At 42.1% G+C, this 24645-nt stretch overlaps 1 protein-coding gene across 6 annotated transcripts in view; it reads left to right on the top strand.

Annotated features, from left to right (window-relative positions):
- The window catches only part of PCDH10 (protocadherin 10), a 66856-nt gene that overhangs the window by 36978 nt on the left and 5233 nt on the right, over positions 1 to 24645 (top strand). For 3 of the 6 annotated variants that reach the window (XR_008308209.1, XM_053254036.1, XM_053254044.1), the window contains one exon: positions 13781 to 13850. The exons of the other annotated variants lie outside the window; for them this stretch is intronic. Coding sequence is in view for 2 of the 3 variants with exons in the window: in XM_053254036.1 (XP_053110011.1) it covers positions 13781 to 13815 (35 nt within the window). In the remaining variant the exon portion in view is untranslated. The remainder of the gene's footprint in view (positions 1 to 13780; positions 13851 to 24645) is intronic. 6 annotated transcript variants of the gene reach the window in all.

The raw sequence follows: 24645 nt of genomic DNA on the forward strand, positions 1-24645 counted from the left end.
AACATGATTATAGGAATCCAAGGATTCTACATTATTTTTGCAAGATGAGCAGAGTGGCCTTCATATATATATTTAAAATGAATACTAAAATATTAAATTCAATACTAAAACTTCTACATTGCTTAGCTGTCTAAAACTGTCCTTAGGGCAACCTGTGGTATTTATGCTTAGAAATTAAATGCATACTAAGAGGCTGTCCTCACAAGCAGCCTAGCCTGGGATCCTGGTGCTCCCACATGGATCCCAGTCCTCCCACCCAGCCTAACCCTGCTCCTAAACCCAGCTCTTAGCTGAGGTTAAGGAAGCAAGCGCTCCCTTAACCAGGCTGTCAGGGTTGTGTGTCTCCTCAGGCTGTATGCAGACCGAGGATACACTGAGACGGACACCTAGAGCGCACACCTGATAGAAGATCCCATCAATACACTGCGCTTGTGGCATGGTGCCTTGTGAGATATCCAGAGGCCAGGACACACTCCCAGCTGCCTTTCTATGATTGTCTGGGAGGAAGGTGAGTTGGAGCAGCTTTCCCTACCACTCGGTCATGTGAACGGCCCCTAAGAATATGAATACATTATGAGGGCTACTGGTATGTTAGCCTCCAGAATTGTCTTGAGCTAAAGAGAAGTGTTTATGTATATAACATGGGCCTTTTCAAAATAGAGACTATTACATTGCCTTATACTTGAAATCACATTTAATGCTTAAATTAATGAATGTGTGTGTGTGTGGGGGGGGGGGGTAAACTTTTAAATAAATTCATTTGAAGGTTGGTCCTGTATCTAGAATTGTGTCCTGATGGAAAAAGTAACCATTTAGATGAACCATCTGTCCCCTTTTGATGATAGAGGCAACAGCATTGGCATCAAAGTCATTCTGAATGGACATAACAGCAATGTTATGCTCTGAGTGTTATGTCCATCAGTGCCATTTTCATCCCTGGTTACCTCTGAGTCAAGGTCGCTAGAATGGATTTGTGCTGATTTGGGCAGTGTTATACTCATGCACTTACATGCACCAACATCAAAGGCTGATACCCAGCTGTGGGCAAGTTAGATCTTGAATATGCTTATTTATCTTTTGACATCAGAGGATGGGCATAGCCATCAATACACTTGAATGGCAATCTTGAAATATTTATTTATTTATTTATTTTATTTAAATAGATAAAGGCAGGATGTTAGAACACAGCAATTACTACATTCATTATTTTCATCACAGCCTGGAGACCAGGTGCTCATGTTATCTTTTCTGTGCTTCAGGAATTGGGCATGCCAGGGTGAGAATTGTCAATTCATTTTAGAAACTATATGTGACTCTTGAATATTGCAGAATCTGGGGAGGTAGGGACACAACCCATTAAAATTCCAATGCAGGGTCCAATTTAGACTATGGCTGAAGTCTTTGTGGAGGAAGTCTTCTGTTTCTCCCTAATTTAGAATGAGTTAGAGAGAGAATTGCAGCCATTACACATGAGCAAGGTGATTTCTTATTCTCAGTGTGCCCTTTACACTATGAAACACTTCATCCAGAAGAATAAGTACATTGTATCATCACAGATGATTCTGAGCAAAGAGCCACATGGGAAATGCACTAAGAGATCCAGAAGGGCAAAGCTAAGGCTGATATTTATATGAATATTGGCAGCTATGAATTAAAAAGGCACTAACAACTACACACATACCTATACACAATATACATATTTTTGTATGGAAGTTAAAACAAAAGATTTATTTTTGTTTTCTCTGCTCCAAACTAAAGCCAGCTTCAATATTTCTGGTATCTCAGATGTGTGTTGTATCAAAAGTGAATAGCTGCAGATCAATTGTTCACTAACAGCCTCCAATCTTTTTTACACATAACCCTGTCATTAATAGAGTATTATCTTTTTAGGCACTCGCTGTACACATACAGCAGAACTTGACTGCCATCTTCTTTGTCACAAATGGTGGGTTTTCTCTGGAAATTTTGAATGGAAACATTTTTCAGAAAATTGTTTGATGCTCAAAGTTTATCACAATCTGATATAGTGTGTTGGATTTAGTAAATAAGATTTTTTTAAAAGTACACCATATTAATTTTACATGCTGTATAAGTATTTCAGTTTTTTTCTAGTAGCCAGAAATAGTTGAACTGAAATATCTAAAAAAATAAAAATAAATCAGTAATATTTAAACAAATTCAAAGCCTTACTTTGAAAATATGTTGTATTGGAATAGTTGTAAATATTTCAAAGATATGACAGCTCAGTAGCAGGCACTTCTGAGGCACTTCTCTTAGAGTGTTTAAATTCTGAGGGCGGAAATGAAAGCTGTTAAACTAGTTTTATCATGTTCTAAAACAGGTGAGTACACATATCCATATCTGTATATGCAGACTTCTAAAGATTTGATTAAGGCATTAGTCAAATTGGGCAGTTTCAATGCTGGAATTATGTTTCCTGTTATTTCCATTTCTTTGCTTATTTAATACAATATTTAATACTGCCCTCTTACTTTATAGGAACTTTGGGTGATCTGCAACAAAACCTAACAGCAACTGAATTAATAATAGTTGCAATAAAATATTGACCAGACCAACAGCAAGTAAATAAAAACAGTAACCAAGAATAGCCAGAAACTTACACATATGTGCATGTATATGTATACAGGTATATATACACACAGAGAGAGCACCATTCATTATAGTCCTATTTTCATGGCATAGCCAACGTCAATGATTGTGCATGGAGGGGCAAACGGGGGAAAGGGGAATCGAAGCAAAAGGCTTGCTGATCTACAAACATTAAGGTTGTTCTTACAACCTAAACTTAGCCAGCTTGGGGAGGGCTAGGGGGAAAGCAGGAGCCTTCCTGCCTTCCCCTGCACAACCTGCACCACTCCCAGGCTTCTCAGTGCCACATGGCCACATGATCCGTACACAAGTGCCCCAGGAGCAGCGAGGTGATGGGGAAAGCAAGCTGTGGGTGCATGGACCGTGCACCATGTGAGACGCATGGTGCATTGGAGATTTCCCTTCTGCCAGGTGCTCTCTGCAGGCAGCCCGAGCATTCACACAAGATGTGAGGGACATGCACATGTCCTCCCTCACTTGGTAAAAAAAACCCTGGGCTACCCAGCTGGAGAGTGCTGGGATCCGGACAAAACCCTGTGATCCATCTGACCAGTTCTATCCAGGTAGGGCTTTGCAAGCCCAGGTAGTACTGGACGAATGCATGACCTTATTCATTTTAATGTTTGCATGGAATCAGTAAGTTATGTGACTGGTGTCATGAACCCAACTTCAACCAAAGCCAGAACTTAGATCGCAAGGGGAAAGAGCCAGGCAAATTCCAACACTAGCATCAGCTGACATGTTGCAGGACATGGGACCCAGTGGCAAGGCTGAACTAGGCAATGAGGATCCCTGGAGACTGAAGAGCTGTTCTCATGTTAGGGGTCAGATCCAGATTTATCAAGGATTTTTGACCCTTCGGTGTTCCGTCACCAACACAGGGAACACAGAAAAGCAGCCAAGAGAAGGCAGAGAGCTTGACTCTATGCCAAGTTTAAGTAATGCCACTTTGCATTAGAGGGCTTGAAGCCCAAGACCAAGAAATGGAAACTGGAAGCCCAGGACCAAGAAATGTAGAAGGGTGCAGTTGGAGCTAAGATTCCTTCAGATCAATTCGTTCCCTCTGAGCTTTCTATGGTGCTGCAGACTCACTTTGCCTTGTCTTATGGGAAACCAGGAGAGGGCAACTGGGAACCTTGGAAAAGCAGGGCTCCCAATCTCAAGAAGAGAGGCCTCCATATGTACAACTGTATGTGCACTGACTCCATGCAGACATACAAGTGAACATGCATAGACTCCCCCCACCATATTACTAATAACTAATTGCAAGCGACTAATTAATTTCAAGAAACAATGCATTTCTAGAAATGGAAAAATATAGTAGTGAAAAATGTTCTGCCCCAGATAATTGCCTACCACATAACCATATCTCGATCAACAACCTGTAGATGGCTCTTCAAGATGCTGTATGCTTTATTTCCACATATATATACCAGGATAGATAGTAGCCCCACATTGTCTTGGTCTTTAAGTTACAAACTTGTGAAAAGGGTTGTTTTCCCCAATCAGAGTAGTTGAAGAGTGGTTGAAGGACAGATGTCTTCTACATGCTCATAGGCTTGGATTCCTTCTGTGTTCCTTTTACATGTTCATATACTTCCTTCTAGATGGTCCTAGATCTGTTACTAATAATGACTGCAGAATCAAGATATGATTTCCTTAATAAAGTATTTGGACTTGCATTTGCACCTTAAAATAAAAATGTTTCACAGGTTTCTACCTGAACTATCTCAGGGTCTCCTTTTGCCTACCATACAATAACTCCACCATTCACAGATGAAAATTGAAGTGTTCTTGTGTACATAGCCTCTATTCTTTACTAAGTATCACAAGCTGGAGCCTTCCTGTCAGTCTTTTGAACATATATTTATATATTTCTGAAGGCTCTCTCTTTGCTTGCTATATCCATATTCATTCATGCTGCAACAGTCTGACCTACACGGATTTAAACTTAAGGAGGAAGTTTATTCTTTTCATTAAAGGGTTATTAGAAACAATATATAAATCTTCTATAACACTGCTAGCCAATGTCTTTCACTATGGGGTTGTAGGGAAACCTTTTGGGGAAGATGTTCTATGGAAAGACTGCCATCATTGTAAGGGAGTGAGGAAGTTGGTTGTTAGGCCCTCGGCCCCTAACAAGGATGTTGTTCCTTCCATAGCAGCTTGATCACAAAGTATCTACCCCTGCTGTACCAAAATGTTGGAATGTGTCCATTTTCTATGCAAATAGCATGGAGATCATAGAAGAAAAGACTTTTTGGGTGATCTGTTTTTACTCTGAGAGGTCCTCAGTTGGTCTGGAAATGGTTAATCAGGAAGGGCTGCTTCCCAGACACTTTGCTGAGCAGTGTTCCCTCTAACAGAAAATCCCAGAGGTTGTGGACTACAACTCCCAGCATCCTCAGCTGAAGCCCACTGTAGCTAGGTATTGTGGGAGCTGTAGTCAACAACATCTGGGATTCCCTCTTACAGGGAACACTGTTGCTGAGGAAACAGCACTGCCAGGACCTACAACTGAATATGAAGAACTATGTTTTGTTTTTAACCAAACAGCTGCATTTCAGCCATCCAAGTGGTCATTGAATACTTGTCATCAGAGGCCTTTGGGTCATGAGTCTCAGGGACCCCTTTTTCTCCCGCACTGAGAAGGATGACGTACTTTTGGGTTGGCTGAGGAAGAATAAAGAGTTGGAATGATGCAGAGAGTGACCTCTAGGGCATTTCTTCTGTTTAATGCTGGCAGGGCTAACTGTTGCCAGCCGGGTGAAAAGGTGCAACTGTGAAGTTCATGGCATTGTTTCCAGAGAAGGTTTTTGGCAAGTGACACTGCCTGGGTCAGTGGTATTGGGGGCCAGATGAATGCACCAGAGGAGCTGGAGCTGGTCCTTGGGCCACCAGTTGGCCATCCTGTCCTGTAACAGAATAACAGTTTCTCCACACTTCCCAGTGTATGAAATGTCAAATTGTAGAGCTCTGTTCACGATCAGTGAGAAGAGCTTGCAGACTGTCTGTGGGAAGGGAGGGTTAAGCTTACCTTCCCCACAGACTATCAGTTGTCAGACACATCGCCCCACCCCCCGGAGCCCCAATAATGCACCAGGCGAGTGCACAGTGCATTACAGAGTAGGGGTGTGCATGGTCCGGAATTCCCCCGGTCCGGCACAGGGGGGACTGTTACTTTAAGGGGGGGGTAGTACTCCCCCCCACCGCCGCTCTTCCTCCTCCGGCACTGGTCCTTTAAAAAATCTTCTTGGGGCAGCAGAGTCCCTCCCTGCCACATGATGTATGCAGCGCGCGCGACGGAGACAAGCTTGCGCGCCGCGAAGGGCGCATGCGTGCCGCTAGCTCTATAGAGTCTACACCATGGAAGGCTTTGAAGGACAATGACGGGGGCAGGGGCGGCAGGGAGGAACTCTGCCGCTCCAAGAAGATTTTTAAAAGGACCAGCGCTGGAGGGGGAAGAGCGGTGGGGGGGGAAGTACTACCACCCGCCCTTAAAGCTACATGCCCCGCCCCTCCGGACCGCCGGACTTCCGAACCGGTTTGGAGGTCTTTTACAGTGTGCCTGGACCGAACCATGCACACTACTACTACTGAGATGGCCCACACCCCGAGTGTGCCACCTGATACACAATTTTTAAAAATGAAGTTAAGAGAGCACTTGCTCCCTTAACCTCATTTTAGCAGGAGGCTTCTTAGGTGGGTTTGCCGCCATGTAGCTGCCGGGATCAGGCGTGATCCTGGTGATTCACACGAGCGTGCAAAACCGGGCTAGACTCCCTTGGCCTGGTTTTGCATGCTTGTGTGAATGGCCTCTGTGTATTATGTAATGTCTTAGTGTTCATGTTCATGAGCATGTTTACTAGACGTGAAATATATATTTCATGCTAATGTTTTCACTTTTAAAGACCTGGAAAAGGGAGCTGAAATCCAAACAATGGCAATCCTTGCAACTCACACTTGTATTCTTAAAAAACATGCACCTCCAAAATCTCACCAGAGGCTAAATTGTAGCAAAATTGGGGAAATGATTTATTAGAAGTAGGTACCAGGAAATTGGAACCATATTTGTTTATTAGGGATTACTGAGCTGTATGCATACACTTAGTCCTGGTCATGTTCAGTTCCTCATCATGCAGCCAGCCACCATACCATCTCCCTTCCTGTCCTCATTATACTTCTTCTATTCATTTTTTCCTGCTCTTCTCCTATGTGGTTAGCTACTCATGGTGCTCTATATAGAGCGAACTCTGAAAATTGTGGTAACATGTCTATTTTTAACTTCATTCTTATAGCGTCAGCAAAAGTAGCTATTCTCTCCAGCTTTTCATTGACACTGTTACAGAAGGAATAGTGTGAAGAACAACACTGCACATTTCCATGCAGGGATAATTCCATGTATGCATGTAAGAAACACCTGATATAACTGTACAAAACCCCAAACAGTGACATGGTGCCGTAGCTCCTTTTCCTGACAAAGACATTAAAACTGTCATCAGGAGCAAGAGCTCAGATGCTTTCAGGTGTATTCCATCAACCCACCACCACCATGTGCCAAGCTGTTTTTTGGAGAATTCATCTTAAAGAGAACAAATCATGTATCAAGTACTTTGCAATCTTATCATAGACTATAAGATTGCCATCTGTCCTCTTTTCCCAGGCAGGACTTTTGCGCCATAATAAAAGGTAGAAATGCACCTAGCAGGCAGCAAGTTGAAGGGGGAAAAACACATGCAGATGTATGCAGATCTGTGCAAGACCTAAAACAAGTATATATAGCCACTAGTATATCTGAATAAGGAAGAGAATATATGGATGTGGCTTCATTTTCTTCACTCAGATCACTTGTGTTAGTGCTTTGTACAAGGAAGAGTGCTTCTCCACATCCAGAAGCCTGTTTCTGCATGCAAGAGGAGACCTTTGGATTCTGACCAAAATATTAGGATTTAGTTAGCATGTGAGGCTATGTGTCATCTTGTAACCATTTCTCCTGTCCATCACAGTATTGTGCCTACTACTCGGGATGTGCAAATTGGTTTGATGTCAAATAGGTTTGACATTGAACCTGTTTGGTCTAGGTTAGGAGAGTGCTAATGAAGTTAGAAACTTCATTTTTTAAATTGTCAGCTGTGGCTGCTTGCAGCAACGACTTACAGACTACGGAGCTCTCGGGGAGGGGGTTCTTCATAATGCACCGCACACTTGTGTGCGGTGCATTATTGCAGCTCTGGGGGGTGGAGCAATGTGCCCCAGAACCCCAACCCTCACAGCTCCTGGCAGTAGCCAGTGCTTATCTGGGCAGGCTATCCACCTGCCCAAGGGAAGACAACGGAATGTCTGCAAGAGGTATGCTCTTCAGGGCTTCCTTCCCACAAATCCTATTGCTGTTTCTCACTGCCCGTTAGAAACGGCTCATTATATACCTTTAAAAAGTCTTCTGTCTGATTAACTGAGAGCACAATTTTATAGATTAAGTGTTTTTAAGCAATCTTCATGCAGCACTAGAACAGTTTCACGGTTTTACATTTCACCGAGATTACTAAACTTCCCCTCTACGCCTCCCCCCAAAAAACAGTTCATGCTAATACAATTTCCCTGATGTATCAAAAACCTAATTTGGTTGTTGCCAAAGCTTTGTTGTAGCAATATGGAACAGGGTGACCTGATGTTGTGAGGCTTACTTGATTATAACTGAGCCAAAATTAGGATACAAAAAAGCATTCCCCTCTGCACACGTTTTCCTCCATTTCACTGATTATTTGGTAAGTTAGTTTGCAAAGCAGGAATAAAGCCCATTCAGAGTGAGGGCAGGAAGTAATCAAGTAGTTAGGGCTGATTGTCAGGAATCCTATTTATCTGAGAGTAATGCTTGCTGGCTTTACTTTCATTTGGCTACATGATGTCATTGCACTTTTCACTTGATTAGCTTGAATTGCATCATGAAAAATCCCCTGTGGATTTTGAGGTGTGTGCATTTTTTAAAATGGCATTAAAGCTGCAATCAGGAAAAGAAGCAGCTAACTTTGCACAATGGACAGCATAAAATGGTAAGCATGCAACTTTGCCTCCATTATGCCCTCCAAAATTTTATGAACTAAAAATCTAGTGCGAACTTATAATTGGTCAGCCAGGCTCAGCTGATGAAAAGCTAGCTAGCTAGCTAGCTATCATATTTATATACTGCCTGATATGTGTATCTCTAGGCGGTGTTCAAAAATTAAAACACAAATATAAAACAGAGTAAAAACAATTCCACAGAATAAAAAAGTTAAAACAATTTCATGAGCCTGAGAAAACCGGTACATCTTGAGGTTCTTCCTAAAAGCAAACAGAGATGGAGATGCTCTTATTTCAGCGCATTCCAGAGTCCCGAGGCAGCCACAGAGAAGGTCCAATCCCGAGTCACCACGAAATGAGCTGGTGGCAACCATAAACGGATCTCCCCAGGTGATCTTAATAGGCAGCAGTGTTCATGACAGAGAAGGAGCTCTTTTAAGTACCCTGGACCCAAGTCACTGAGGGCTTTATAGCTAATAACTAGCACGTTGTATTTCACTCAGAAACATAGCAGCAGCCAGTGCAGTTCTTTTAGAATCAGTGTTTTATGGTCCCTTTGGGTTGTTGCGGAAACCAGTCTGGCTGCTGCTGCATTTTGTACCACTCATAGTTTCTGGACTACTTATATGGTATACTCTGCAGTAACTGTGGAATCCAGTTTTCCCCGAATACAAGATACTGTTTCCACAAGAAAGTCATTGAAGACATCACAGTGAGTGACTGATGGTTCTAAGTTTAAATTCAAGGGGGAGGGGACACATACTAACCCCCTCACAACCCTAGACGACTCAGCTAGATGTGAATTTTCAGAAGGTTTTGTAGGTTTGAGAATCATTCCTAATGGAGACATTGGGTAGATGAAAAGAAAGCTGAGGATATCGTAATGGGATAACAAAGGGGAAAGTCACTCTTCTGCTCAGGGAAATCCAGACAGGGAAGGACTCCCTTTGACTTGTGAGGCTTCTTTGCAGCCTAAGATTGTGGAGCTGTGGGATCCTCCACACTCTAATTTTGGGGAAATGGCAACTTTAAGGGGAAATGGCACACTCTAAGGAGCTAATTTTTTCTTTGCTTAGAAGTCCAGCAAGCTATGTCGCTTGGGTGAAATATTTCCACTTGAGGCACCTTTTAAAGTGGCAATTCTTTTTATATTAAACAAAACAAAACAAAAATTTATATACTGCTTTTCAACACAAGTTTCCAAAGTGGTTTACATAGATAAATAATAAATAAACAAAGAAGATAATAAAATTAACAAATAATAAATACATAAGCAGGGGGAAAGCAACTGGCCTTTTCCAACCCCGGAACAGCATTGTTCCTGTGTCTGTTGCTGGTTTGTATCTTGTGTTTCTTTTTAGACTGTGAATCCTTTGGGGTCAGGGAACCATCTTCTCCTTATTATTCTTTCTCAATGTAAACTGCTTTGATTTTGTGTGTGTATGTGAAAAGCAGTATATTACATGACTATGAAGTATATGAAGCCTTACTATTATTCTTACAGTAGTAGTAGTAATAATCGTTGTTTATTCCTAAGCCATTCCAGCACATATCATTTCATCAGAGGAAATGTAAGGATCATTAGTCAATATGACTTCAACATAAAGATAAAAGGCATTAAATGACACTTGAAGGGAGAAAATCCTCTTTTTTACTTTTTTTGCTGGTGATTATTGATAGCCCAATTTTAATTTTAAAAGGAGGATTCACTTCATTACAACTTTCAAAAATACTGAGCTCAGGGATAGAGGTTTGGTTGATGTATGATAGCTTTGTTGGTGTATGATAGCTTTCCTCCTTTTCTCTAAAGTTCTAAGCTAATTTATCTTCCCAGTGGTGAGCAGGATAAGAACATACCTGACATCTGTATTTTAATCCTGCAGAAACTCTGTTTCCCATTAAACAATGGAAGTGTTTAGTATCTAAATGCTTCTATTTGGATAGCTGAATGGTACTGGAAAGGTTCCTTGGCTTCCCTCGATTTATGTCTGACAGCATCGTATCCTTTGCACGGTCCACTCTTGTCAGCACACACTTGCACATACAGGTACACATACAGATTGTCCCGGTTCTCATAGAAATTGGGCATGGACTTTCAGGCATCCTTCCCGCCACCACCCCATTGATTGTATATAGGGCTGCACAATCCTTGTGCTTTCTATATACTGAAATTACCTAAAATCCCCTTTTGATGGGTTCAGGACTGAATTTTACCGTGGTGATTCTCTTTATTTAGCAGGGGGAGAGTAACTGGCCCTATCCACCCCCAGCACAGTACTTCCAATGACTGTTGCTGGTGTCTATCTTATGTTTCGTTTTAAAATGTGAGCCCTTTGGGGACAGGGAGCCATCTTATTTATTTGTTATTTCTCTTTTTAAACCGCCCTGATCTATTTTTGGAAGCATGAGTCCCCAAGAACTCATCATATAAAAAGAAGCTTTGCTGTCTCCCATTACCTTTGTACATGCTCAGCACTTTTAAAAACAGGCTTCTGTATTTAATCCTAATGATAATTTGAAACCTCCTGCTTCTGGTGCTTATTGGCTTCTGGCTCTACACCAATGTATGTCACCTGCTTCAGTGCTTGGGGAGATCGTTGCAATATTTCTTTGTGCTACCACCAGGTGAGAGCCCCTGAAGGACAATAGAAATGTACCATTATGAGTGTCAAACCTGTACAAGACCAAATACTTAAATTGTGGCTGATGGGTTCCCTTGAGCTTTTCCCTTGTGGCTGATGGGTTCGCCTGAGTTGATTCTGGTGCTTGGTCCTATCTAGAAGATGGCATATCTGAAAACTGAAACGGCAGGAAGGAAACTGAAACGGCAGTAAGCTTTTGTCTAGCTTACTCGCATGAGGTCAGCCACAAACTGGCCTTTTATCACATGTACGGTATTCTTGTGATTATAGATTTCCACGTATGGTATTCTTGTGATTATAGATTTCAATCCATTGCCCAATATTTCTAGACACACAGATATTTTGTTTATTTATGAACAGGCTTTGGATATCAGGTTGTGAAAATATGAGCTGTGTTTTAAAGAGTTCTGTTCTGTAGTTGGACCCTGTGTGGGAACAATTTAGCTGTTGCGCAAGCACATACATTGAGTATGTGTATGAGTCATGGAACCGCATCATCAAGACCAATCATGTGGCTCCTTCCTATCTAATTGCCACCAGGCTGGGAGGACAGGCAACAATGAATGGGAGGCTGTCCTCATATATTGTCCTGATATTCTCATACATTAATAGTGTGGGAAGCAACTGATAGTCTGCAGCAAGTACATGCAAAAGGAGCCTCATATCAATAGAAGTTAGTAACAGAAGGGATGGGGAGTCGCTCTTGTGGTAGCAAGCATGAATTGTTCTCTGTGCTAAGTAGGGTTCCCTGCTACTTGCATTTGGATGGGTAACTACATATGACCACTGCTTTAAGATATTCCCCTTAGGGGATGGGGCCATAGCTCAGTGGTAGAACATCTGCTTATTTATTTATTTATTTATTTATTTATATCCCATTCTTCCTCCGAGGAGCTCAGAACAGTGTACATGGTTGTTGTTTTTTAATCCTCACAACAAATCTGTGAAGTAGGTTAGGCTGAGAGATACATGACTGGCCTAGTATCACCCAGTGAGCATGTGGAAGGCCCAGGTTTCATCCCTGGCATTTCCAGGTAGGGCTGCAAAAGATTCCTGCCTAAACCTTGGAAAACCTCTGCCAGTCAGTGTCAACAGTACTGACCTAGATGGACCAATGCTCTGACTTGACACAAGACAGCTTTCAATGTTCCTATGGGTATCCTTGCTTCCTTTTGTATTTCCTACTCTCTGGGATCATCCTGGCAATGATTGCCTATACCAAACTCTTGCCTGTATATATATTTTGCTATAAAATACGTAATGGTTCACTATGGAAAAAAAATGCAGATTTTTGTATAACAACATCCAAAGGGGGGCATTGTTGGAAAGGTAAAATAAGATGAGGACATTAAGACCTCTAATCCCAAGCTCTTTGAGCATTCCTGTTAATACATGGAGTGTACATTGTGGCACATTCCTTCACAGTAACACCACAGGGAACACCAATATTAGTAATAGGAATACACTGCGACGATGACGACTATGACGATGATGGATTATTTATATAACGCTCTTCACGTTCTCAAAGCTGTTTACATAGAACAATAAATAATACATAAATAAGATGGCCCACACATCTTCCATACATGTCTCTTGAGAAATTTGGGAAACCTTTATGGGAGCTCCATATACACAGTAAAGTCTTGTGAGCAAAAGCTGTTCTGGATCAGGGTAAATGGATAGAGCTTTATTATGGATGTGCCTTGATTCGCTTCTTTAAGCTTCTATTTTCTATTTGTATAAAATATTAACCATAAATCTGGTCTATAACTGCACTAAATAAAATTGTAGGATTTAACTCCTCTGTTTATGCCAGTTTTCTTTCTTTTTCCCCTGCTATCCCATTTCAGATAACCGATATTTGTGTGCATGTGTGTATACACCCTTAACTCACTGATATTCATGGAATTTGCACATATTTAGAAAAAGAAAATATCCAAAAGTATATACTGTGCTGTGTTTCTGATTGTTACTGCAATCTGTCGTCTCACTGTAATTCTTAAAACCTTTTCCTCCCGGTAATAGCCCTTTGGACAGATATTGCTTTTGATACAATAGCATAATTCATGCCTTAACAAAACTATCTGTATTATCCCCGAAGAGATGTGCTAAGGTGAAAAAGCCTGAATATCTTTAAATGGCTTTCCCCCCTGTGTGCAGATTCTTAATCCTCCCCCCCTCCCCGTAGACACTTATTACAAAACCAAATTTGTTGTGCAAATATGGTAGCAATTTTATTTAACTTTGCTAATGATTGATTTTTTTAAAAAATGAAGCAAAAAGCCATCAAACCCAAGGGTTGGATGTAAAGTTACCCTCTTGACTTGATTTCAGTGAACAGTAATGAGGAAACTGTACAAGACTTTAATAGAAATGGCTAAAAATATCTATAGTATGAGCTCAAGACCTAGAATTCTCAATTCTTACATTTACTCGTGTAATGACCGTGATGCTTTCCACCTCTCTAGGCCTTGCCATTTGTGGATCTCAAAGTGGATTATAAAGTGATATAAGACCTGCAGATCCTCTGTGAGATAGGTAAGCATTATTATTCTCATTTTACAGATGGGGGAATCATGGACAGAGAGGTTTAGTGATTTTTTTCCTTTCCCCACCCCCAAGGCAGAGCCAGAAATAGAGCTCAGATATATTCCCATCATATCCTCTGCTTTAACCACATGACCATCCTTCTTTCCATATAACCTCTCTGACTCTATTTCCCCAACTGTAAAGCAAGGATAATAATACAGGTTCAGATAGATTTCTCTTAAGGCATATTTCTATGCCTGCAGAAAACTGAGGAGAAAGTTAATGTTAACCCCACTGTAGAAGCTGATTGTATCCTTTCTCCTGGAGTTTGGAGTGAAAAAATGTTCGCTTACATTTTGTAGAAAGGAACTAATTCAGCAGGATATTAGCTACCTTTCTTAGTATGGTGGATTTAAAGTTTTTTAATGGCATAATTAAAAAAATTGAGGTGTAAATTTAGAAATGGTGAGAAGAGGTACAGAAAGTTACTGAATTTTCATCACTAGAAGTCTTTCAAAAATAACTTTTACAGATATCTGCAATACTCTCCCACATGGCTAAACTAATGAAGCAGTGGAGAATTTTAGTTAAATATGAAAATTATGGCATTGCGTTTTTATGTAGATAAATTTAAGCCATTTAATCAAGATTCTGAGCAGTGTTTTCACTTGCATAGAAACCACAGGCAAACAATATGTCCAAAGTGGCTGAGACAATAATAACAATCCCTGGTGAAAGTTTGCTATTCCAGGGGCGTAGCTAAGGGAGAGGGGGCCCATGTTCACCCCTCCCTGGCGGCCCCTCAGAGTAAGGGAGATAATGGAAAAACCAGGGGGGGGAGCTGGGGGGCTCTTAGGAGCTGGGAGGCCCGGGTTCTTTGAACCCATCTGCTCAATTATAGTGACACCCCCACTATTAACCAGTGGTGGCAGCTGCCTGTTGGGGCAGGGGTTAGAGGGAAGGGGGGAGCTAGGGGTAACAATAGACGGGGTTAAGAGTAAGCAGGTCCAACCCTGAGACAAGTTAAAAAGAAAGGGCAATCGCCAGCCCGTGGTTTTATCCAGTCTGTAAAGTTGTTTACTTGTCTCAACCAAAATCTCCATCATTCATACCAGCACTTGGCAGCTGGCTATTTAGTGCTAGATTTGCCCTTCAGCTGGCTGCAAGGAAAGCAATCATAGCCTTAGACTAGTAGGCATCACTGAGGAACTATAGGTGTCACTGTGGAAAGTAGCAATGTTCCCTCTCTCTTTCTCTCTAAAATCTCCATGCCGCTTCTTCTCCTCAGTAGCTCCATCCCTTCTATCAGCATTGCTTCCATTTCTACCCTTCTTTTCAATCTCAGCCCTCTCCTCCCCATGCAGGACTAGGCTAAGAACACCACCTGAAGTGAGGGGTGGGGTTTGGAGCCTACTGGCTCCCTGCAGTGCCTCAGAAGCAAACCCAGCTAAGAAGCCAGGCTCTTAAACAAGGTTAAGGGAGTGAGTGCTTCCTTAACCACATTTACTTGCCTATATGTCAGCGCCAGTTGCTTTCAACTGTACTGAAGCACTGACGGGCACCCGCCCTTCACTGGGGGGATCCCCACAATGAACCACGCACTCACTGCATGGAGCAGGGCTGATCATGTGGGAGTGCAGAGCGTGCTCTCACCAGGCTTCCAAGGATCATTTGGGGGGGAAAGGCAAGGCTTGGGAAGCCTCCCACCCGCCCACCCAGTAGATTGTGTGAATGGCCCCAACAGTTTTTTGGGAGTAAGTCCCCATGAGTTAATTAAGGCTTTACTTGGAAACTGTATGGAATTGGCTGCAATTCTATGCGACATTTACTTTATCAGATTTGAGCATTATTCTGTACACCGCCTAGAGATTTCGATATTGGGCAGTATAAAAATTAATTAATTAATTAATTAAAGCCATGTAGATCATAGACCTGATCGAAAAATTTATGCTGAAGATCTCTCCTTTCAATACTACAACTATTCACCAAAAAAGTCTAAAAAAAAACAAAACAACAACAACCAGCAGCAAACAAAAACTGGTATAAGGACTATAGAGAGAGGTGCAGCCACTTGACTATTTTGGACTTGCCTGGTTTCCATGTTGTACCTGTTAGGTTGCTCATAAATAGAACACAATAATATCAGAATTCTTAAAAATTAAAATCAAGTCTTTTTGTATTAAAGACACACATTTCTGACAGGTTAAGTTTGTTATTGTCCAGTTAGTAATTTCAGTTAAAATACCATGTTCTGTTTGAAAGCTAAAAAAATCCCCCCCCTCCTGTTAGGTGAGAGAATAAGAGAAAGATGAGGGAGCTAGCAAAAGTCTTTCCTTAAAGTCCCAGAACAAGGGAGAAGAACAGAGGTAGCTGTTTGTTATGAAAAGAACTCCCCAGAGGAAGTGTCAGTCCACCATATCCCATCCCTTTCTCATGCCATTTTCTAGATCTCTGAACATTACTAAGATTTGCTAGTTAAATTCTAAAACAGAAAAAAGGAAAGGACAAGAGAAAAGCTCCCAGTAAATGCTGGAGAAATCCAATGCCTTCTGTGGGCTTGGTTGGGCTCCTACCTTTTCTGAACTCCATCTGCTTACAGACTGTGTGCCCCCATTTTGCACGATCACATTTCACAAAATGTGCTTTCTCTAATAAAAATGGGGCTTCCTGCTTCCTTCCAGCCCCTTTCAAAAACTGTGCTTGCCTCCAGGCGCTCCTGATTAGTGGTCAAGTAAATCAATCATAGCTGAGCCTTTTCTTATTGGCTGAGGCTCCTGGGGGACCTGGAAGTGGCTCCTGGAGGACTAGCCCACCTTATGACAACAAACAAAAGGCTGATTATTGGCCAGGAGGCTTTTTAATATTAAATTTGGGGAGGGAATCCTTATGCTAATGTTGACCATCAGGGCCACAGAGGCTGGAGCCCACCGTAGCCACACACACTGCAGGTCCTGGAGCAATAGTGTACTGAGAGATAGAGAAGATGCATATATTACTGAATTCAAGATGATGCCTGCAAATTATAGTTAGATGAGTAACATGGCAGCTGCAGGTGGAGATCTTTAGAAGGGCTGTGCCCACTTTGCCCCTACACAGGAGCCATCACTGCTATTAGCAAACATTTACAATCTTGCTTGGGACCAGCTCGTTGCTCACAATAGCTTAATTCTAAGAATCTCTTCTCCATGAATCCCCAAGATCTGCAGGAATGGTGATGTTTGTTATGATAATTAAGATTCTATAAACATAGAATTCTTAAATACATGCTTGGAATCACAACCCAGTTAAGCCCAGATCCTTAGATTTAAAATTGGTTTAGTCCCATTGGACTAAATGGATTTAAATCCAAGTACTTTGGCTTATTTGGTATGCCTGTCACTCTACTCTTATTGTTTGTTTGTTGGTCTGTGTAAACCACTTTGAGAACTTTTGTTTCAAAGCAGTATATAAATATTCATACTATCGTATTATAGTATTCCTCTTCCATTGACATTAGTGGAAACAAATTGCTTTGTGGAACCATCTGCCACAGTAGTCTAATATCTAGCAGTTTATACCTATTTATACCTAGTAGGTATAAAATGAATATGAAAACAGTAGTGTTTTTTTAAATCCAATTGGATATGGGGGGTGGGTAGTAAAGACATTGTTGGTCACAATTTCTACCATTGGTACTTGGTAGGGATGTTCACAAAACTGGTTTGCCCAGTTCGGTTCAAATCTGAACCGGATTCAGCCTGGGCATTTTCAGTTTTGCCCCCTCAAACGGAGGGCCCAGCTTGAATTCGAGCCTGGTTCAAAGGTGGCAGGGGGCATTAAAGTAGTGTTAAATTAGAAATTACCACCACCACCAGTCTTGAGGGTGCTGTGGCAGCCGTCGGGGAGTCTCCAGCGGCTCCCTCTCCCCCATCAGCCTCCCCACTGAGTCTCCCAGGCCTGGTTCGGCCCTGTTCAGGTGCACATTGGTCTTTTTTTTCTTGGCTGCCATGTATGCACATGAGCCACTTGAGTGACCATGCAGTTGCCCCCAAGGCCGCTGGTGATGGCAATTCCTTTTTTTTACATTATACTAATGCGCGGGCACCCACCATCCTCAAACTGAGGCAAAATTGGCCCGAGAGGTTTGATTTGACCTTATACTGAACCAGGTCCAGTTCGGTTTAAGGTCGGACATTCGAATCAACCCAGTTTGAGTGCGAAATGGTTCAATATCAAACCGGTTTGCACCTGTTAGTACCTGTTTCTTATATGAGTACTTGCTTATTTTATGTGATTTGTTGCTGTTAGACAGCAATAATATATGCTTTTTATTTTTTTAAGAGATTATCTACTGTAATACCACCACTTCTACTATGAATATTTTATATAGTATTTCTTGATAAAGCTCTTTGGGCAAATGTTCATATGTTTGATCTTTCACTGACCAATAGCACAGGGATATAGTGAATACATGAAATGTTACACTTCCCATTATTATAACTAGTGTTGGGCAAGCTCCTTGGGCTCAATTCAGAATGGACTCTAAATTAGGTTATTTGGGTTTTATTTGTAGCAGACCTAGGGAAACTCCCTGCCTCCAAACCCTGCTCACAAGCCCCACTATTCCCTGCCTTTCCTATCCAAACTTATCTACAGATAGAAAGCCTCCTGGATACTGCATACCAGTTTCTGGGGCCTAGTGTAGGTCCTTGATGTGAATCTCCCACCATCTCATTTGGGGTGGGAAAGGAAAATGGGCAGCAGGAGGAGGCAGGAATTGTAGTTGTCTGCGCCTGTTGGTAATTGGGATCAAACTTCAGAGAGATTAGTACTCAGCTTGTAATGAACTCTGAGACCTTCAAGTTAGATGAGTTCATTTCCAAACCCCAACTCTAAACTCTGACAGCATCTCTAATTACAGTTAATATTTGTGTAATATATGGCCATTACATGGATACAACCCCTCTTCGTTTCAATAGGTCTTCTGTAGGATATCCATGCAATTTCCAGTTACATGAAAAAAAGACTTCATGATGTCTATGTATGTTGGAATGCTCACTTGGAGAAGGGGCAAAGCTACTTTATTAATTAATGTAATAAATCAGGACTTGTTTTATGGTTCATACATTTGCTGCAGAATTCCTGATGTTCTTCCAGCTTCATGGAAGTTGCTTCTCTGGGCACATCTGGCAAAATGTTTAAATGTCTCATAAATATGGAGCTTGACTGCATAGAGCTTTGTCATGGAATCAGTAAAACCCCCACCTGGCATGGTACTGCTATCATCAAGCCCAGCAAACAGTCCCCACCCATGTGTTTGCCTATTTTCCAGTAGGCTTATGAGATTATCTGGCAATCCATGTGCATATGTGTGTCCTCCCCCATTAATGTCGCAATACCTGGACCAATATGAACCAAATCGGGTGTAGTTGTAGGGACACATAAATGGCATAGTTTGTGATGATGTCATCCATCACAGTTCAAGATGGGAAGAATAATTCCAAGAGGTTTGAACCATACACTTGGGCTGACTGCACACTTTTTGCTAAACTACACACTTGGTTCTTTTACAGGTCTGTGTGTTTCTCTATAAAAAGTGTGAATACCCATTAGCAGCAACAATCCCATTAGTCACATGATCACTTGTTATCACTTTTTAATTAGCATATTAAGGGGCTATTCTGGGTCATTGTCTCCCTTTCAACTCAATTTAAACTTTAGTTTACACCTTAAACTTGTAAGAAGCGTACAGGCTCAGGAAATGCTATCCCAATGTAAACAATTATGTATTTAGGTCCTCATTCTGTTACTGCAATAATCACATACCCTAATGGGTATTTAATATTTTTAAATTTAAGGCATCCCTTGCAAAGGTCATGACACTGATATAACAAAATTAGATATATAATTTGATTCAGACAGTGCTTTAAAGGCAGTTTTCCAAAGTGTAAGGAATACGATTTTGTTCTCTTTTACTATGAAAAACTGTTATTCTAAAATTGTCATTTTTATTGAAGGCCAAACTAAATGACATACCCAGAAATGCTTAAAAGCAGGTGAAGTGGGTTGTGAACTACTGCTGGGATGGAGCTACCTTGTCTAAATAACAATTTTCCTTGTCTAAATCACACATACACACAAAGACCAACAGCTCTTTGCCCTGCAGAGGAATACTTACAGGTAACCTTTTGGCTTAACCTGCTCTCACTGGTTTTGATGATTAAACACCATTAATGGATCTCTTGTTTATCTGTTTCGATCCTGAGATTTTGTAATCATTATTATAATCAGTCAATTTCTTGTTTAGAAGTTGAATAGTAAAACCTTGAGGCTGTTCTCACAAGCAGCCTAACCTGGGCTAAGCTGCTCATGTGGAGCACCAAAATCAATGTGGATCCCAGCACTCTTGCCCAGCCAGACCTCACTTTTAAGCCTGGCTCTTAGCCGAGATTAAGGGAGCAAGGGCTCCTTTCACCTGGCTGCATGCAGCCCTTGGAGACACAGAGATGGATGCCTAGAACACCTGTCTGATGGGGGGATTCCCCAATGCACTTCCCACAGTTCAGTGTAGGATACCCTGTGTTAGGGACGTGTTGTCCTGGCCCCTGGAGCTCCGCACTACCTGGAACAGTGCTGCTTGTCTGGGGGCATGGTCCGTGCTCCCAGCAACATTTGAAGGATTGACTGGGGGGAAGGGAAGGTTTAACCGGCTCCCACCCTCCCTCCTGAATAGCTCCCTTAAGTTGTGGACATCTCTGTTGTGATTTACGTGTATAGACGCAGCAGAGGGTTAGAAAAACTCATTTAAACTTTGGTCCTAACACGTCCTTCTCACAAAATACCTAAGCACTGATTCTCTATATGAACCTTGCTACTTTGGTGTCAAAACATGAACAGCATAAAAAGAACACTTTGAGGTCATTCACACAATCAAAAACTGTGTTCTACCCAGGATTGGGAACTATGTGTGTTCCCAGTTTCCGAGGCTATTCACACACACATGAAAAGGTGGGCTAAGGGAGCCCAGCCCAATTTTGCACACATGTGCAAAAATGTGTTGCAATGTGTTGTAATGTGTTGCAATGTGTTGTCGGGCCCAATCCCAGTGGCTACATAGTGGCAAACCCGCCTCAGTAGCCCTGCATTAAAATGAGGTTAAGGGAGTGAGCATTCCCTTAACCTCGTTTTTCTGATTGTGTATCAGCCGCGGCTGTTTGCAGCTGCAGCTAGCACACTTGGGGAGGGGGGATTCCCATAATGCACCACACACTCATGCAGTGCATTATCAGAGCTGGGGGGGGGGGGGGATGATGGCGCTTCCTTGTGTCCCAACCACTGGAGCTACCAGCAGGAGCTTGATTCTGTCTGGGTGGGCAATCCGCCCAACCAGGGAAGGATAGGTGACTGTCCTTGTGGGGGGTAAGTATAACCCACTCTCCCTGCAGACTGCTCCAGAGCTCTTCTCACTGATCATGAGAAGAGCTCCTTCAGTTGTGTGGAAACAAGGTAAGAGGAAAACCTTGGTAGAAGTGATTGTGTGGAAGCAAGGTCGGCGGGGAAACTACTAAGGTTTTCCTCCTACCTTGCTTCCACACAACTGAAAATTGGGAGCACACACAGCTTCCAAACCAAGTTAGAACACAGTTTTTGATTGTGTGAATGACCTCTTTGTGTGATCAGCATTTTAATTTATTGTACCTAACAACATTGTATCAAAGGGAGGTTTAAGTATCTTAAAGAATAATCAGTTTATTTCCTTCAGATTGGCCATATTCTGGAGATATTGACATTCAGACTAACACTGCACTAGCACAAAGATTTTACACTAGTGTGGGGATGTTTTGAGCTTCTGTGGGAGCTCATGTTCCAGATGAGTGTTGTGCTAGTATGTGCACAACTAGATGCACAACCTGTGCCTCCTGCTGCCCCATCCTGCCCTGCTCTCCTTATTGCACAAGCACAACTAGAGTGCAGGAGATTGCAAAACTTCAAGCCTTGCTGCAACTTCACACAGCTGCCCAACCTTCTTGTATGTGTGCAACTTTGTTAATTGCACTACGGCAGCATGCTTCTGGCTGTCAGTCTTTGGATCTATGGAGGCTTGAAATGTGCAGCCTATGAACCATGAGAATGCTTATTCCTCTTTGTGAGCTTTGCTAGTTTGTTAGTGAAACTTGAATGGATACCACTGTAATATCTTTAGCAAAATAGTGCAAGAGAGCCAGCTGATTTCCTGTCTAATTTCATCTATGCACTGAGATGAGAGTTGACATAGCATCTTTTCTGAATGCCAGTACAAATTGTTTGCTCCCAATTACACTCAGAGTAGGTGGTGTCTGGAGCTAAAACCACATAGTTACCCCAGCTGGCAGATTTGGATTCCGGTTTGCTAATGCACTGACCTTTTTCACCTACAGGAAAGGATTAGTTTTCAGCATGACAGTAAATGCCTGGATTTGAATGGTGGGATTAATGCAACATATTTTTATTCCTTTGTCATCTTCCTCCCCCACCACCAGAAAACCCTCTGCTGGTGTATAATGGTTCACTTCAAAAGGGAATGGATTCTAGTTCTAGATTATGCTAGGAATTTTTGCTTTAACTTCAGATAGGCTGGAAACAAATCAGTTTCATAAAACCATTTTATATTGGACCTGCAAGCATACTTGTTCTATATCCAAATTTTATAAAAGCTCTTTTTGGATACTTGTCATGACCTACTTAGACTGTTGATTGGAAATCAGAATCACATACAGCCCACAACAAGTCAAGACTATTCCTCAAGTCTCAAGACTCTGTTCTGCTCTGTTTTATGTTCTTTTCATCTGGCCTGTTTTCCAGCAATTTTCTTCCTGATTTTCCCCAGCAGTGGTAGTTTCTAGGGAAGACCCTGGGTGACAGGCATTGTCCATGCTGTGCATGAATAAAGTCTCTGGGTCAGTTTCAGGTATCTCTGTGTATTTCAGGCAGCAGGTTTGGGAAGACCTCTGCAATAGCCAGTCCTGTGCTTGTTGTAAAGTAGTTAGGAAAATAGGAAGCTGCCATACAGGTGAAACTCGGAAAATTAGAATATCGTGCAAAAGTCCATTAATTTCAGTAATGCAAATTAAAAGGTGAAACTGATATATGAGACAGACGCATTACATGCAAAGCAAGATAAGTCAAGCCTTAATTTGTTATAATTGTGATGATCATGGCGTACAGCTCATGAAAACCCCAAATCCACAATCTCAGAAAATTAGAATATTACATGGAACCAAGAAGACAAGGATTGAAGAATAGAACAATATCGGACCTCTGAAAAGTATACAGTGTACTGTGCTTGATTGGCCAGCAAACTCGCCTGACCTGACCCCATAGAGAATCTATGGGGCATTGCCAAGAGAAGGATGAGAGACATGAGACCAAACAATGCAGAATTGCTGAAGGCCGCTAATGAAGCATCCTGGTCTTCCATAATACCTCATCAGTGCCACAGGCTGATAGCATCCATGCCACACCGCATTGAGGCAGTAATTGCTGCAAAAGGGGCCCAAACCAAGTACTGAATACATATGCATGCTTATACTTTCCAGAGGTCCGATATTGTTCTATTCTTCAATCCTTGTCTTCTTGGTTCCATGTAATATTCTAATTTTCTGAGATTGTGGATTTGGGGTTTTCATGAGCTGTACGCCATGCTCATCACAATTATAACAAATTAAGGCTTGACTTATCTTGCTTTGCATGTAATGCGTCTGTCTCATATATCAGTTTCACCTTTTAATTTGCATTACTGAAATTAATGGACCTTTGCACGATATTCTAATTTTCCGAGTTTCACCTGTATACTGAGTCAGACCATACTGTAGGTCCATCTAGCTCAGTATTTTCTACACAGACTGGCAGTGGCTTCTCCAAGCTTGCAGGCAGGAATCTCTCTCAGCCCTATCTTGGAGATGCCAGGGAGGGAACTTGGAATCTTCTGCTCTTCCCACAGTGGCTCCATCCTCTAAGGGGAATATCTTACAGTGCTCACACATCAAGTCTCCCATTCATATGCAACCAGGGCAGACCCTGCTTAGCTAAGGGGACAATTCATGCTTGCTACCACAAGACCAGCTCTCCTCTCCAGATCAAGCAAGTGTCTTTAAGGTGAAAGTGGGTGATACAAAAGTTCTGCCTCTGCTGTGCAGTCTGGTTTGACTATTTCACACATGCATGACATCAGAGCAGTTAACAGTGATCCTGCATACGTGAATGCACCCTCTTCAGATAAATGATGAAGTTGCTGTTGTTGCTGGATTATTGGTTGTTCTATTGCAATTCCTATTAGAGCGGGTTCCCCATTCTTCCATTCCTGGCCTCTGTCTACATGTTCCCTTTCCACTTAGCATGCTGCTTATCTGTAGTGATTCTGTACACCTTGCCATAATGTTTAGTGAAGTTTGCCATGTGGACCTTCCCGATTGCAAGAAGAGTTTTGTCACCAGCAATGGAGCACACAACTCTGGACTGATGTAGCAATCTGCAAGATTGATGTGGCAAGCTGAACTAGATATTGAGGCGATTCTCACAATTAGTGGAAAGCGGGCTAAGGGAGCTTAGTCAGCTGTCCACAGATCGTGGGAACCTGCGAGCCTGGTTTCCCCAAAGCAGGTAACCCGCTTACCTACCCCACCCCTTAGCCCAGGTTAGCAGAGCGAGTGCTCCGCTAACCCAGATTTTGTGGACATGTATTGTTGCTGCGCAGCTCCGCGCTGCGGCAACACATGAGGAGACCCCTGGGAGGCTCCAAGCAGCCTCCCAGGCTCGGGTCTCTCCAGCATTCCTTGCGCACTTACGC

Source organism: Hemicordylus capensis, chromosome 5, assembly GCF_027244095.1.
Source record: "Hemicordylus capensis ecotype Gifberg chromosome 5, rHemCap1.1.pri, whole genome shotgun sequence".
Lineage (NCBI taxonomy): Eukaryota > Metazoa > Chordata > Lepidosauria > Squamata > Cordylidae > Hemicordylus > Hemicordylus capensis.